Here is a 16,323-nt window from a genome sequence, read left to right on the forward strand (position 1 = left end):
GATAAAGTATAATATATATTTACTATTAATTTATTGTTAAAAAAATTAAAACAAACCCACAAAGTTAAACCATAGCATCAATCTCAACTTGGTATCTAGCTTTAAAACGAAAAATTCGAACGCCAATTAAAACAAATTTTAGCTCAAAATGCTATCTGACTCGAATCATCGATAAATTTCAAGATCAAATTAAAATAAAAAGTTGACTCCGTTGTGGTAAGATCTTTATTAACACGAACATTTATACTGGAACTCAAGATCATATCCTAATCCTAGATAAACCATCTACTCTGTCAAACGACATCAAGAAATGAAGCTAACACAAAGCCATAAAGAACTATTTGACAAGAAAAAATAGAGTCATCAAATATATTTCAAGATACGCAAAATCCTGCTGCAAAAACAAAAAAAGTAGGAATTCGTGAATAAAAATCTGACCATCACCAGTCAGCAACTTACCAAGGCTTAAGATCAGTTACTGGACCTGCTGTCCAGTTCAACATCTTTTCACCTGGTTTCAAGAAGACACCATTACCACGTGGCAACTTACGAGCAAGCCCATTCAAGATTTGATGAAAAGCATCCCTAGCCTGAGCAGGTTGCGGGAAAAGCATAGCCTGTTTCATGGAAGGGTTGGCGAGCAATCTCTGCTTCCTTAGTATTTCGTCAATGGGAATCGAGGTAAGAATTGTATCCAGCTTAGGAACGTCATTTTCTGCTACAAATACCCCAATTTCTTCCCATGGAATAGCATCAGCAAACGGTAAGACAATGTCATCAGCTATAATGACAGGGATGCAACCGAAAATAACTGCTTCCACTAATCTGGGGCTCCATGGAGCCCATCCAAGTGGGCACAGACAAAAGATAGCCCTCTGCATATCCTCATAGTAGGTGGTTGGGTGCTCCGTGGAGATGTCAAACAAAGGATTGTCCTTAAAGTTTTCCCACACTGACGCTCGGGCTCCTCTGCGAAGTTAGTAGCATAGATATTACCACACAATCTAGATTCCAGATGGGAATATAAAACTTTAAGCATGATGGTGAAATTTTAGATGAATGTTTCACAAACTAAATTTTATGAACTTGCCCCCTTCGTTAAATTGCTAGCCCACCTTTATTCAATTGGGTGAGGAGGATTTTTGTGTTCACAAAAAGATCCGGGCATGTCTCTCAATCCTCAAAGAAACCATCAAGTGATAATCCTAATTTTCATAATTCAGAACAGGCGAGTAAACAGTGATTTCGAATAACTCTAATAATGAATGACTCTATTTGAATGTGACAGCAGCTACTTTTATATGATAGATTATGTTGTTTGCTTATTTAGTTGTTTTTTAAAAAATGCTTGATAATGGATTCACCATTTAGATTTTCTTATTTTAAAAAATACGCATTTTAACTGAATAAAAAGTGAGAGAATACCTTGCATAGTAACCACCTTCAGGATCATTACCAACATCATAGAACAAACCTCGAAAGTAAACAAAGATCGACCGAGGAGTACTAGGAGGAATTAAGTGGGCTTGCATTTTCTGTGGAGGAGCATATGGAGGAATTGTGATAGAACCATCCTTTAAGCAAACATGGTTTCGTTGTCCAAAAGTTTGAACCAAGGTAGCCCGCTGGAGTAGTGAAAGAATCCCCCTTTCAATAGCTTTCTCTTCCTTCAACAAGAATGGTACATACATTTACAAAGAAATATTCATAGTAACAAAATTATTTCCAATATTTTATAGTAAGTTCAAGACATTTAAGCTAAAACTGAGATAAACACTAAGTTAACTCCTTATTCAAATATAGGACTTCACATAACTTTTTGTAACACAAAACTCCTACGAAACCGACTCGCGAGTAAATTTTGTGAAACAGATCTTTTATCCGACCCGACACATGAAAAATTATTACTTTATACGTCAAAAATATTATTTTCACTCTAGAAATAGACCAAGTCGACCCGTCTCACGGATATTGATCTGTGACACAGATTGTCTCTTGGGAGACATACTCTCTTTTTAAATATATGATATAATTTGTTTATGTGATGCTTATTGGCATTTTGACATACAAATTGTACTGGATGATATTCTGTCAGTGATAACAAGAAAATATTTCTTTAATATACCAAATTCTCAAAGTTTACAGTCTAGTAAATGATATCCACATCTTTCCGTCAGAAAAAAATGATAACGGGATCCTGAATTTGTAAGTGTAGAACACAGAATGCATTGAATGAATTTCTTACTTGATAGTGAAAGCACGGACCAAAATCATGAGGCACAATGAAAAAGTGATCTGCACCTTCAGTCCGGTTCCAATAAGGCCAATTTGAAGCAATAAGTTGTATCGCACTCCTCATCATACGAGGCGATTTGAAAGGCAAAGGGAGACCATTTGGTGTGAGGTCACAAGTAGTATACACAGGCGTGTAAAACCAATCAGCCTCTTCAGGATTAAGAGTTCGAACAGCGCTTGATAAAAGAAAACGGTGCATGTAAATCTCTGCAGCAAACATATGATTGAGACATCTTGGATCCTTCTGTAGAATCTTTTTGTTATATTTGCTGGGGAGCTCGTAAATGAAAACTTTTAACCTTCCAACCGGGTCATCTTCCAAAACATCACCGGCACTTCCTGAGATTCAATTGATAGACATATTAAGCATGATTACAAGTTCAAGTTAACAATATCTCAAAAGAAGTTGAAGCTTGTCAACTGAACTAGTAGATATATGTTCACATTTAAAAAAACATTAAGAATCAATTACCCAGCCAGGTGTTTTTTGCTCCTAACAGTTTGATGTCATGTCAACTCAAACAGCACGAGTTATTCTTTCTACTGGGAATACCTTAAGAATTTGAACAAATTGAAGAGCTAGCAACAAAGTATAAAACATGAACAATGGGGCATGCACTTATTTTTTTCGTAGAACCGTTTTTGACAGTAGCAAATACTTAAAACCCACTAAACAAATCAATTTTTGGAAAACACATTCCAAAAAATTAACTCCCAAAGTAGTCCAAAACAGACTCTCTAACACAAATACCCAGAAGACATGCTCCATAGGCTTTAACAACGGCTTGCACAAAAACAAAACCCGTTAACTTACCATTAGCAGCTTTATGATCTAATGAATACATACAAATACCAGATGACACCATAAAGTGGCTTAAACTTGTCTAGTAATCGCTACTTTCCTAATACAATAAACCTACACGGAACCCGACCAAAAATAGTTAAAAAGACTGGAATAATTTGATCTAAAAACAACTGAAAGCAGGTCCAAAACTGGAACCTCTGACACATCAGAAAATCATGGGTCACGCGGGCTACCTAGAAAATGAGTTCACCTGATAGTAGAGTGTGGTGTGTTCAGTGAACGCTGAAAGTTCTCTGTGCGCGGTGGTGAGTGTCTGCTGAACATACTGGACACACTAACTTCAAGAAGTTGTTTCGCCGGTATTGTAATTTCAGGAAAGTGCTCTGTGCGAAGTTGTGTCTGTTTGAGCATACTCGACACACATATTTCAAGGAGTTTGTTTTATGGTTTTGGTGCATGAACATGATGATGTTTTGAGGAGTTAAAAACAAACTTGTGAATGATTTGATACTTCGACAAGCAACTACAGTTTGAACTTTGAACCAAGTTTTTCCAGTATGGACAACGGAAAAAAACATATATCCTTGGAGTTTATTTACCAATATAAAATAAATGGCTACAAATACATTCATCTATATCTATATCTATATACCTATAAAAGTATGGATGATGGGCAAAGTTTTTCAATTGTGATTTTACTACATTGTCCAAAAACTATTCATTGTTTGTATTAATTGCATGGATATTTGTATTAATTGCATGGACATTGGTGGAACAAGTATGTAAAATTTAGGGACAAATTTGGGATATTTAATTTGTAATGTATTGATTATTTATTTAAACACATGATGATCATAATGTTTTTATGTTTTTAATAGAAAATTGTAAAACAAGAAATTTTTAAAATAATTGAATTTGTAATGTATTGATTATTTATTTAATTGATACATTTATTTTTTTGAACTCATCATAGTGTTTTTATTTTTTTTAATAGAACATTGTAAAATAAGAAATTTTGAAAATAATATTACATAAAAATTGAATAGATATTCGATAATAAAAAATACATTAGAGAAATAATATTTTTTTCATACATAATTCTTGGAAAAAATATTACAAGAATGTATTTTTTAATTTTAAAAATCATTAAAAATATTAAAAGAATATATATTTAACTATTATACTTATAAAAGTATAAAAAGAATAAGTTATTCATTGTAAATTTTTTACTAATCCCTTAAATTGTGTGCTGTTAGATTTGCATTGAAATTTTCTACACAATTTATGGGAAATCTATGTTTTTTGATAATAAAAATATTTTTTTTATCTATATATCTACAAAAGTGTAAATTATTGGCCATGTTTTGCCAATTGTCAAAAAATAAAAATGACATCCTCATCAATACAAATCCAAAAATTCAATAAAGATATATATGTAGATTTCTAATTGTTGTAAGAGTAAAAATGAAATATCAAAATTTTTTATTTATTCCATCTAATATATAATTAATTTTATTTAATTGATACATTTAGTTTTTTGAACTCATCATAGTGTTTTTATTTTTTTTAATAGAACATTGTAAAATAAGAAATTTTGAAAATAATATTACATAAAAATTGAATAGATATTCGATAATAAAAAATACATTAGAGAAATAATATTTTCTTCATACATAATTCTTAGAAAAAATATTACAAGAATGTATTTTTTAATTTTAAAAAATCATTAAAAATATTAAAAGAATATATATTTAACTATTATACTTATAAAAGTATAAAAAGAATAAGTTATTCATTGTAAATTTTTTACTAACCTCTTAAATTATGTGTTGTTAGATTTGCATTGAAATTTTCTACACAATTTATGGGAAATCTATGTTTTTTGATAATAAAAATATTTTTTTTTTATCTATATATCTACAAAAGTGTAAATCATTGGCCATGTTTTGCCAATTGTCAAAAAATAAAAATGACCTCCTCATCAATACAAATCCAAAAATTCAATAAAGATATATATGTAGATTTCTAATTGTTGTAAGAGTAAAAATGAAATATAAAAATTTTTATTTATTCCATCTAATATATAATTAATTTTATTTAATTGATACATTTATTTTTTTGAACTCATCATAGTGTTTTTATTTTTTTTAATAGAACATTGTAAAATAAGAAAATTTGAAAATAATATTACATAAAAATTGAATAGATATTCGATAATAAAAAATACATTAGAGAAATAATATTTTCTTCATACATAATTCTTAGAAAAAATATTACAAGAATGTATTTTTTAATTTTAAAAAATCATTAAAAATATTAAAAGAATATATATTTAACTATTATACTTATAAAAGTATAAAAAGAATAAGTTATTCATTGTAAATTTTTTACTAACCTCTTAAATTATGTGTTGTTAGATTTGCATTGAAATTTTCTACACAATTTATGGGAAATCTATGTTTTTTGATAATAAAAATATTTTTTTTTTATCTATATATCTACAAAAGTGTAAATCATTGGCCATGTTTTGCCAATTGTCAAAAAATAAAAATGACCTCCTCATCAATACAAATCCAAAAATTCAATAAAGATATATATGTAGATTTCTAATTGTTGTAAGAGTAAAAATGAAATATAAAAATTTTTATTTATTCCATCTAATATATAATTAATTTTATTTAATTGATACATTTATTTTTTTGAACTCATCATAGTGTTTTTATTTTTTTTAATAGAACATTGTAAAATAAGAAAATTTGAAAATAATATTACATAAAAATTGAATAGATATTCGATAATAAAAAATACATTAGAGAAATAATATTTTCTTCATACATAATTCTTAGAAAAAATATTACAAGAATGTATTTTTTAATTTTAAAAAATCATTAAAAATATTAAAAGAATATATATTTAACTATTATACTTATAAAAGTATAAAAAGAATAAGTTATTCATTGTAAATTTTTTACTAACCTCTTAAATTATGTGTTGTTAGATTTGCATTGAAATTTTCTACACAATTTATGGGAAATCTATGTTTTTTGATAATAAAAATATTTTTTTTTTATCTATATATCTACAAAAGTGTAAATCATTGGCCATGTTTTGCCAATTGTCAAAAAATAAAAATGACCTCCTCATCAATACAAATCCAAAAATTCAATAAAGATATATATGTAGATTTCTAATTGTTGTAAGAGTAAAAATGAAATATAAAAATTTTTATTTATTCCATCTAATATATAATTAATTTTATTTAATTGATACATTTATTTTTTTGAACTCATCATAGTGTTTTTATTTTTTTTAATAGAACATTGTAAAATAAGAAATTTTGAAAATAATATTACATAAAAATTGAATAGATATTCGATAATAAAAAATACATTAGAGAAATAATATTTTCTTCATACATAAATCTTAGAAAAAATATTACAAGAATGTATTTTTTAATTTTAAAAAATCATTAAAAATATTAAAAGAATATATATTTAACTATTATACTTATAAAAATATAAAAACAATAAGTTATTCATTGTAAATTTTTTACTAACCACTTAAATTGTGTGTTGTTAGATTTGCATTGAAATTTTCTACACAATTTATGGGAAATCTATGTATTAAAAATGAAGATATGTTTGATAATAAAAATATTTTTTTTATCTATATATCTACAAAAGTGTAAATCATTGGCCATATTTTTCCAATTGTCAAAAAATAAAAATGACCTCCTCATCAATACAAATCCAAAAATTCAATAAAGATATATATGTAGATTTCTAATTGTTGTAAGAGTAAAAATGAAATATAAAAATTTTTATTTATTCCATCTAATATATAATTAATTAGTAGCCTAATTATTCCACATAATATATAATTAATAGTCTAACAAATGCTAATGAATTATCACAACAATATATATTGATTGTAGTAACTTATATCACTTCAAGAATAAAATGTAACTCCTATATTAAATTTCTCAAATAATCCATCTTTATACTACCTTTAAATATTTTATCCTTTTAATTTTCTCTCTACTTGTTATTTTATGATTTTAACGCAATTTTTTAATTATATTTTAGTGTAGTTTCTAATTAAATAATAAATTATAGTATCACAAGAAGATATAAGAAAAAAATAATTATATATGCAATAGTACAATAACATGATAAGTATATAATAATATAATAATATGAAATTTAATACTAAAATATTTTATATTTTTTAACTAAGAATTGAAAGTAAAGAATTTAATAAATTATTTAATAGAATTTATATCAATAATTATGAATCTTAATATATTAATAATATCATAAAATATGAATCTCATAGAAAAATTCAGAGAGTTAGATATAATAAGAAAGTTAAAGATTTTAGTAGAATTTTTTTTAAAAAAAATTATATATCAGACAAATTTATAAATTCAATAAACAAAATTTAGTAGTATTGAAAACATCTACTAAGAATGTTTAAGATTTAGGCATTAAGGGTCTAAAGAAAGACTATGGACACGAATTGTATTTTGAGAAAAAAAATTAATATATTTAAACACGAGAATTGAAAATAAAGTTAATAAATACTCCATTCACCTCTTCTAAGGATGATAATGGGTCGGGGCGGATTTGGAGATGGGGATAATAAGCTCATATCTGTCGCGAACTACTTCGGAGATTTTAAAAAATACCCAAACTCGAATCGAACCCAAAAAATCGGGGATCTCATCCACGTTCCAAGTTTTCCCTGCGGGCCCCAAACCCGTGGGGAAAGTTGTCATCCCTAACCTCTTCTATGCCCAATATATATTTGCTTAAAATAGTGAACTAAGAAAANAGACTATGGACACGAATTGTATTTTGAGAAAAAAAATTAATATATTTAAACACGAGAATTGAAAATAAAGTTAATAAATACTCCATTCACCTCTTCTAAGGATGATAATGGGTCGGGGCGGATTTGGAGATGGGGATAATAAGCTCATATCTGTCGCGAACTACTTCGGAGATTTTAAAAAATACCCAAACTCGAATCGAACCCAAAAAATCGGGGATCTCATCCACGTTCCAAGTTTTCCCTGCGGGCCCCAAACCCGTGGGGAAAGTTGTCATCCCTAACCTCTTCTATGCCCAATATATATTTGCTTAAAATAGTGAACTAAGAAAACTTCATTTCCAACAATTTTATTAAATGAAGATTCATTTCCTTAAATTAATAATTGAAATATCACTATTCTATTTCAGAAAAAGGTCAAAAATACCACCACTCTAAATTAATCTTCAGTGTCATGTATTATCATAATCATTATCCCATCATTTTTTTAGAATTAAATTTGCTAAGGTTTGAAGCTATTAACAGAAAATTTGAATTCGTTTTCATTATATATTTCCTCTATTTCAATATTTCCCGTTAATTCATACTTAATTTCGCTTTATTTCAACTTAACTCGAGGGTATTATGCTTAAAATAAATAATATGTATAGTTGCAATTAAAAAAATAATTTACAATATTTACGTGGTTATAATTTAGAATATAACTTAAAATGAAATTTGTTGTCACATGTTCTTAATTATTCCAAAATTATAAGTAAGTACTATTTTAGATTTTTAATGTGTAATTTTTTAACTTTAAGAGCATATTTATCAATTAATTGTTGTAATAAGTAGATAAATATCAACATCATATAGTAAAATATTTTTTTCCACTCTTATATTGCGTAATTAATTAAAATACATTCATATAATTCTATTTACACTTTTATATTGCTTAATCAATTCAAATCATTTCATATCATTGTATTTGTATTGTTATGTTAGTTCAATTTTGTACTTAATTTGACAAATCATTATTCCAAATTCTTATAATTTGTTTTGATTTATTTTTTCCCGTTGGATGATCAATATGCAAAAGTAAAAAATATTTTTATTATTAATTTAATTTTCAGTTATTTAGAATATGAGCTCACGTGCGGATGCACGTGCTTTTATGCTAGTGCCTATAAAAGTGTGGATAAAAGGCATTGTTTTCCAATTGTGCATTGACGAAATTAACCTTTTATGCACACTTCTACGTGTACATCATGAAACACAATATATATACCTATTATATTGCATTCCACTTCTTTCTTTTTTGAAAAACATTTTATTATATTATATATACCTATAAATGTGTTGATGATGGAAAAATTTTCCAATTGTAAACGGACATGAGAAAAATAAAGTTGAGTTATATTCATATTTTAGTTTGTGTGTAGCAAAGTAAATCATGTTCATGTTCTTAAATGTTTGAGCTAATTAAAAAAAAATCACTATTAAATTTACTTAATATTTGCATTAATTATTTTTCTGATTTTAATAATTTTTCTTGGATTTTCATTTAAATTCTAAATTAAATTAATTATGTTATTTATTGGTATATTTCACTATCATTTGAATAAACTCAATGACTTATTAAAAATAATTATAATGTAATTAAATTAAAAAATACTTCAAAAACTTATATATATGAAGGACCCAGATAAAGTATCTGAATGCTTTGAATGGAGAGTCATCTAAATAAATTCTAAATTAAATATATTGGCAAAATGAAAAAACAAAAAAAAATGTAAAATCACCATTATTACTTTTAAATTAAATAAATGAACTGAACTGAACTTAATGAAAAATTATATTTAGTCAATTTATTTTAAATTTATTTTGTCAAATTACTAATTTCTAACTTCATGAACAAATATAATATTTTATAACCCAAAATTTAATTGTGAATTTAAATATTATTAATCAATAAAATTACTAAATTTGAAACAAAAGTACATATAAAATCATCTACAAGAAAGATATTTTTGTAAAACTGTTAAATGAGACAGAGTTATGTAGAAAATCAAATCAATTTTTCATTAGTTTTTTCCCACTGATTCTAATAATAAATAAATTGAATGATTAATTTTTTTAATTCCTCTCATAACTTCTATTTTATTTGAGATCTTCATAATTATATATTATCAAATAGTACTTAATTATAAGAATAATGACATGATAATTTGTTTGCACTCGTAAAGTTAATCTATTAGCATATATAATGACAACTATATTGAAAAAAGGTAATCAAACAAATACAATTAATTTGAACGAAAAATATAATATATTTTGGACTCATTCATTTATGTTATTTTTCTTTAGTAAATTGACTCTATTACTAAAAAAATTCGGCATGTGCAGAAGTTGAATATGGTCATCTTCTGTTGCATTGTTTGTTTTGTTATTGTTCAAATATAGACAAATAGGGATCGTTTGAGTCAAATAAATATGTGCAAATTTTAGTTGAAAGAACGTAAATAGAATAATTTGGTGCAGATATTTATTTAACTAATATGTCAATTAATTGGTTTATAATGAAATGATTATAAGTTAATTAGGAGAATATATGAATTAAGTTTTTTGATTTATGATTATTTACTATTGTTAATGTGAATGTGAGTTAAACGAATTTATTTGTAATGATTTTGATATTATTAAATTTATCTCCATCTTTTCACTTGTCCTTGCATTATTCGTGTTTACCGTTTAATTTCATTATTTATTCATTTCATATATATTTTCATTTCATTATAATATAATTATTGTTCCTGGAAATTTAAATATTTTTATAATTATTTTAAATAACTTTAGTTGTCCAATTTTGAATATCTCAAATCAGCTACATAAATTGAAACACTCCATAGGGACATATTTAAAATTTTAATATCATAAGCCATATATGAAAATTGTATTCTAAATTATTTTTATTTTTATTAACTTTAATTTTCTAAAATAATTTATTTTTAGATTAATGGGTCAATAACTATGAATGTCAAATTAAAGGCTAATATTAATCACGATTTAAATTATATGAATATTATTTCTCTCTTTAATTCCTTTGAATACTCACAAATGATCTACCTTATTACGATTATTGTTTGGAGTGTTTGTTATTGTTAAGTGCTTAAAATTGAAAAGTTTGATATTTTCTTGAAAATTATATTTATGATCATAGTTTTGACATCAACTTTCTCTCAAGAAATTGCACATGAGTAAGTGCAAAATGAAGAGAGAGCAATTCATTTAATTTACTTGTTTGGTTGTCGTTTTTTTTCAAGTGTCATGTCATCCATTTTTTTCATATTGTACTTACTAGTTACTTTTATAATATTTATTTAGTGGGATAACACAATGATATTAAATCTTCGAGGTAAAACTATGAATTTGAATTGACATATGTTGTATTATCTATACATTATGCGTGTAGTTTCATCTCCATGTAAATTGTTGATTTTTTGTTACTTTTCCTAATGTATGGTGTGTGGAAAGATAAACATTTGTTTGAATTTGTTTCAATCTATATCGTTTTATATGAGTTTTGTTTATCATCATTTGCTAATAATATAAGTTTTGGAGATTGAATTTTTAACTTTATATATATATTTTTAAATTCATATTATATATAATTAGTGTCAACGTGCACTTCATGCTAGTATTGAATAGAAGTCCGCAAAACCCTATTGAAGCAAGTCATAATGATGATAATACAATTGTTTCTTCCCCACAATGTACTGTGTAATATGAAATCAAACTTCAGTTCACCAATGCTTCTCATGGCAGTTCAAACAAAGCCAAAAATCACAATGAAAATAACCTCCAATTTTGTTGTGTCATCAGCACCAAGTCACAAACCTTTTGAAACTTGCATTTCCAAAAAAAAAATGAAAATTGAATTGCGAACGAGCAAATCCTCGCTTTCCCAAATAAAAAATAATTCAACAAGAATGAACCGAAAACAAACCATAAGATGTTAATCCAACTTAACTGATAATGGTACGAAATACCAATTCAAGTTAAATGAACAAACGAAAAGGGGAAAGGCCCACCAAGAACACAGGAAAACAGGATTCTTACCGGAGATTCTCTCAGTTTGTTGAGTCCTTTGAAACTTGAAAGCTCCTATCCTCCAACAGGAACACAAAACAAAAATCACAGCAAAAACCCATTTTCCACTCTTCATGTTTCACACTTCCCCACCACTCTCCCTCAAGAGTCGACAAAATAGACAATAAATCAAGGAAATCCCAATGCTTTATCACATTAAATCAGCCACAAATAACAATTATGGGAAAAAAACATTAACTTGGTATTAATGCTAATGGTTGGAGCGAGAGAACTTCGATTGTTGGAATGTCATCACAAAGGGTAGTTGCGGGTATGCCCTTTCTTGCAAGCTGGGATTTTTGGCAATGCATCACCAAAAATAATAATAATAATAATAAAGAAGTTGCAGGTATGTGATTTGCTTGTAGAAACAGGTAAGCTGGATATATTTTTTGGCGGAGGGAGGGATGTTTGGTCTGGATGGGCAAGTGGCTGTCAAGTAGCTTTTGGGGAGAGAGAGAGAGAGATACATATTTGGTGTTTAATTTATAATAATTATGAACTATATATTTTTCATCATCTTAATTTTTAACTTGTTTAAGATTATATATTTGAATACGTGTCAATATTGATTGAGTCTAATTTTACTCAAAAACTAACTCAAATAGAGGATCAATATATATAATTCTCAAAATTTAATTCAGCCAATATGATAATATAACATACGTCTCTAAAAATTAATTCAAGGGTGATGATTATTTAAGTTCATATATACAATTTTCAAGAATTTAATTCATTTGATGTTAACATTTAAAACATGCTCTCAAGCCCACATTAGCAGGTGATTCATTAGGATAATTCAGCACATAATGGAGCCAGATTTAGTGTATCATAAGATATTTTCTTTTTTTTATTGATCATTATGTATGTCTGTTATGATATCACGTTAAGATCATTGATTTGTGCCTAACTCTACCACAAAGGGTCGGATCTCTATTTCATGCTAGGGTAATGGATTTAAATCTAACTTTACCCTAAAATTTAGCTCAAGGGGAAGAATGTTCAAGTTTATATATACAACTTTTATGAACTTAATTCAGGCGATATGTAATATATAAAACACCTTCTCACGTCCAAAAATAAATATTTGGAATGTGAGTTCTGATACCATATTAAGATTATGGACTTGAGTTTAACTCCTCCCAAAAAACTAGCTCAATGAAAATGATTGTTCAAGTTCATATATACAACTTTCAATAATTTGATAGTAAAATTAATAGTAATAACTAATCAAACAAGTTATATATATATATTTTTTATCTCCCACCAATTATTATATTGTGATAATCATCAAGGTTAATCATTTGTTCATTGAATAATAACTGAATTATGTTGACGAAAAAGTTACTTAATATATACTACTTGGGGACAAATATGATGCATGAATGTAGAAAATTGTATTTTTTTTTTGTTAATTGTAATATATAGTGTGAACTTTATTTTTTCTTTGAAAAACAAATGAACACATGTGAATCTCTTGCAAGAGAAACACGAGATTGTGCAAATTAATACTCAATCAGTGTCTATATAGAGAAACCTCGTGGTGGTGGTGACATATTCACGGGAGATTATTCATATTCTTATTTTTCTATAAATATAAACAATTAAAATCTAAATCATATATAAAAAATGTGATTGAAAATATTAAATCCGTCAGGAATACCTTTCTGTTTACAAGATCTGATGATGCGTCGAAATTGAGAAGGTCAGGCCTCACTCTCAAGATTGTGTTGCTTCACTTTTTTTTATTTGTTGGTGTTCGTTTTATATCTAATGCACAAGTAGAGATATTTTTCACCTAATTAAGAAGCAACCATAGCTCAAGAATCAACATAGGAAAGCAACACGCTAAAACATACTGCGATGGATTAAGAAGCAACCAAGCTCAACAAGTAAAACTTGAATGTGCATGTACTTGATTTTTTTTCCTAACAAAAATTACAGAAATTTTAGCTCATTGTCATTTAGTCACGGAGAGAAACAAAGCCCTCATGAGCTCATCCCAGATGATGCACCTCAACCTTTGTTCACCATCAGATTTGCTACCAGGTGGAATCGACATCTTTCTTGCAAAGTCGATGCAGGACCCATAATATGCGAACTTCAAGTTCAGCTACCAATAATCTCCACAGGTACAAGAGCACTTTTCAAAACTATAAAACCTTTCCCTTACTGTTATTATCCTGTTCAACAACTTCGACACGATTTTCATCCAAGAGTGGCAGTCAGCGCAAGTTCTTAGAAATCAAAATTTCAGTTCCTGGATAGATTTCAGGATCCCAAACCCCAAGGCCAGGTTTTCACTGTGATAATTAAAGTTTTCCTCCTTTTCTCCCTCAGATATATCCATGAAAACAGAGTCTCGTGCACATACATAACCTTCCATTCTTGTATGATGGATCAACGCTTCCAATATTCTGTAGATCGCCTCAGTTTCAGGGTGATACCTATCGGCTATCACCAGCCTTAAAGTAGTGAATGAAACCATGCAATTCGACCCAACTTCTTCCTCTAAACTTACGGACTCCTTTCTTATTCATGACATGCCTCACAGTTTCTGCATTGTCCCATTTATTTACAGAGCAGTACATATTTGACAGCAATACGAAATCTCCAGTTCCAAGATTCTTTATTTTTCCAACCGCAATTCACCCAACTCGTGATTTTCGCATGTTTTCAAGCACTAACCAGTGCCCTCCATACAACAACATCAGTTTCCATCGGCATTTCCTGAGTTAACACCAAGCTTCTTCTAGCAGTTCTGCTCTCCCAAACAGATCAACCATGGCTCCATAATGCTCAACTTGTGGCTGAATCGAGAAATTCTTTTGCATTATGTTATAATATTAGAGAACCTGGTCTACAAATCCTCAGTGACTACATGCTGTCAGAATACCGATAAATGCAAAGGATCAGGTGAAATGTTTTCTATTTGCATGTTTGAGAACACCGATATTGCATCTGAAACAAGGCCATGTATCACGAAACCGTTAATCATAGCAGCAGTACCAAATATCGATTTAGCTATCTCAATTCTTCCACATCTCGAGTACAGACAAAATATAATTTAGTTGAATTTTTTCTCGATCATCAACTCATGCACCCACCCTCCATGATTAAGAGCTCCAAGCCTGGAGCAAGCAGAAATAGCAGACGCAAAAATAAATCAGTGCGGTTCAGCACTTGGTTTTAACATGTCTTTGAATATGCCAATTGCCACAAGAAAGTATACGTCACACAACCTCCAATAGTTGAGTTCCATGTGACTACATCTCGAGCAGATGATGCCAAAAATATTTTCTTGGCAACATCAAATTCCCCAACCTTCATGAAGCTATCGATAACCAAATTGGAAGAAACCACAACAAAATTAAGGAGGAAAAATTCAACTAGTAGTTTTGTAGCAAGATTGAGTTGTTCACATGATGTATACACCGTAATCAACAGGGATAAAAGGGATGCGTACATTCCATACCCGTGTTTAATGATTTTTCCGTGTACAGAATTAGCTGTTCTGAAATTTGGGGGCAGCTTCACCCTTCAAGAATATAAAGAAGTGCTCGATCATCTAGAGAAATCAGCCCATAAAGGAGAATCAATTATAGAACCGAGAAGAAACGTAAGCATTTTACATCTGAATACGAAATCTCATTCACGCTGGAAACAACGGAAATTTAAAGTTGATTGATTTGGCATTTTAATATTGTAATTCTAAAAACATCTTCAGCCACAGATCCGCAAGAAAATGCTCATTAATCAAACAACAAAATAATATCTAAAAGCATGTAAATTTTAAATACAAAAGTAAAAAAAAAACATTTTCCAAGAACTACACTCATCAATACCAGCACACCAATCCCCAGTCGGATAATAAATCAAACAACCAAACAAAGTTGAACTTAAATGATCCATCCACTTTTCATTTTCTTCAAACGCCAAATTCTAAAAACTTCAGCTCGATGTACTGATTCCATTCAGAAAAACATAAGAACTGCGAATGATACAAGATTACACTCTAAAACACTGAAATGCCACAAACAAATAAACAAGCGGAAAAACAAAAACAAAACAAGCAGAATCAGGCCAAATGGAAAGAAAAGAACCTGTCACTGAATGACGGGTTCGATCTGGAGGAATGAAAAAGGTTATAGGATGAAAGTGGACTTGTTTAGTGATCCAAGAAACGGTGTTTTTGAAGAAAATAGGTTCCTTCGCTGCAGAATCTTCATCTATTTCTCAAATTACTAAAATATCATTAAAAAATA

General features: G+C 28.3%; 1 protein-coding gene and 1 pseudogene across 1 annotated transcript; both read right to left on the minus strand.

Annotated features, from left to right (window-relative positions):
* Nucleotides 1-197: 197 nt before the first annotated feature.
* Nucleotides 198-12,528, minus strand: LOC140978341 (probable beta-1,4-xylosyltransferase IRX10L). The gene is made up of 4 exons (XM_073443290.1): nt 12,029-12,528; nt 2,246-2,634; nt 1,426-1,667; nt 198-969 (listed from the first exon to the last, which is right to left on the minus strand). Exons 1-4 carry the CDS (start codon nt 12,132-12,134, stop codon nt 456-458), a joined length of 1,251 nt encoding a protein of 416 aa, XP_073299391.1. The 5' UTR covers nt 12,135-12,528; the 3' UTR covers nt 198-455.
* A 1,367-nt stretch (nt 12,529-13,895) lies between these two features.
* LOC140979190 (pentatricopeptide repeat-containing protein At5g50990-like) lies at nt 13,896-15,710 on the minus strand (annotated as a pseudogene).
* Between the last annotated feature and the right edge of the window lie 613 nt (nt 15,711-16,323).

Source organism: Primulina huaijiensis, chromosome 6 (genome assembly GCF_012295235.1).
Source record: "Primulina huaijiensis isolate GDHJ02 chromosome 6, ASM1229523v2, whole genome shotgun sequence".
Taxonomy (NCBI): Eukaryota; Viridiplantae; Streptophyta; class Magnoliopsida; order Lamiales; family Gesneriaceae; genus Primulina; species Primulina huaijiensis.

Bases quoted from the DNA above. Each gene is read 5' to 3' on its own strand.
- LOC140978341 (XM_073443290.1), bottom strand. From the start codon at position 12,134: ATGAAGAGTGGAAAATGGGTTTTTGCTGTGATTTTTGTTTTGTGTTCC. The intron at 2,635-12,028 runs GTAAGAATCCTG...ATTGAATCTCAG, and splicing joins ACAAACTGAGAGAATCTCCG to GAAGTGCCGGTGATGTTTTG. The intron at 1,668-2,245 runs GTAAGAAATTCA...TTCTTGTTGAAG, and splicing joins GTCCGTGCTTTCACTATCAA to GAAGAGAAAGCTATTGAAAG.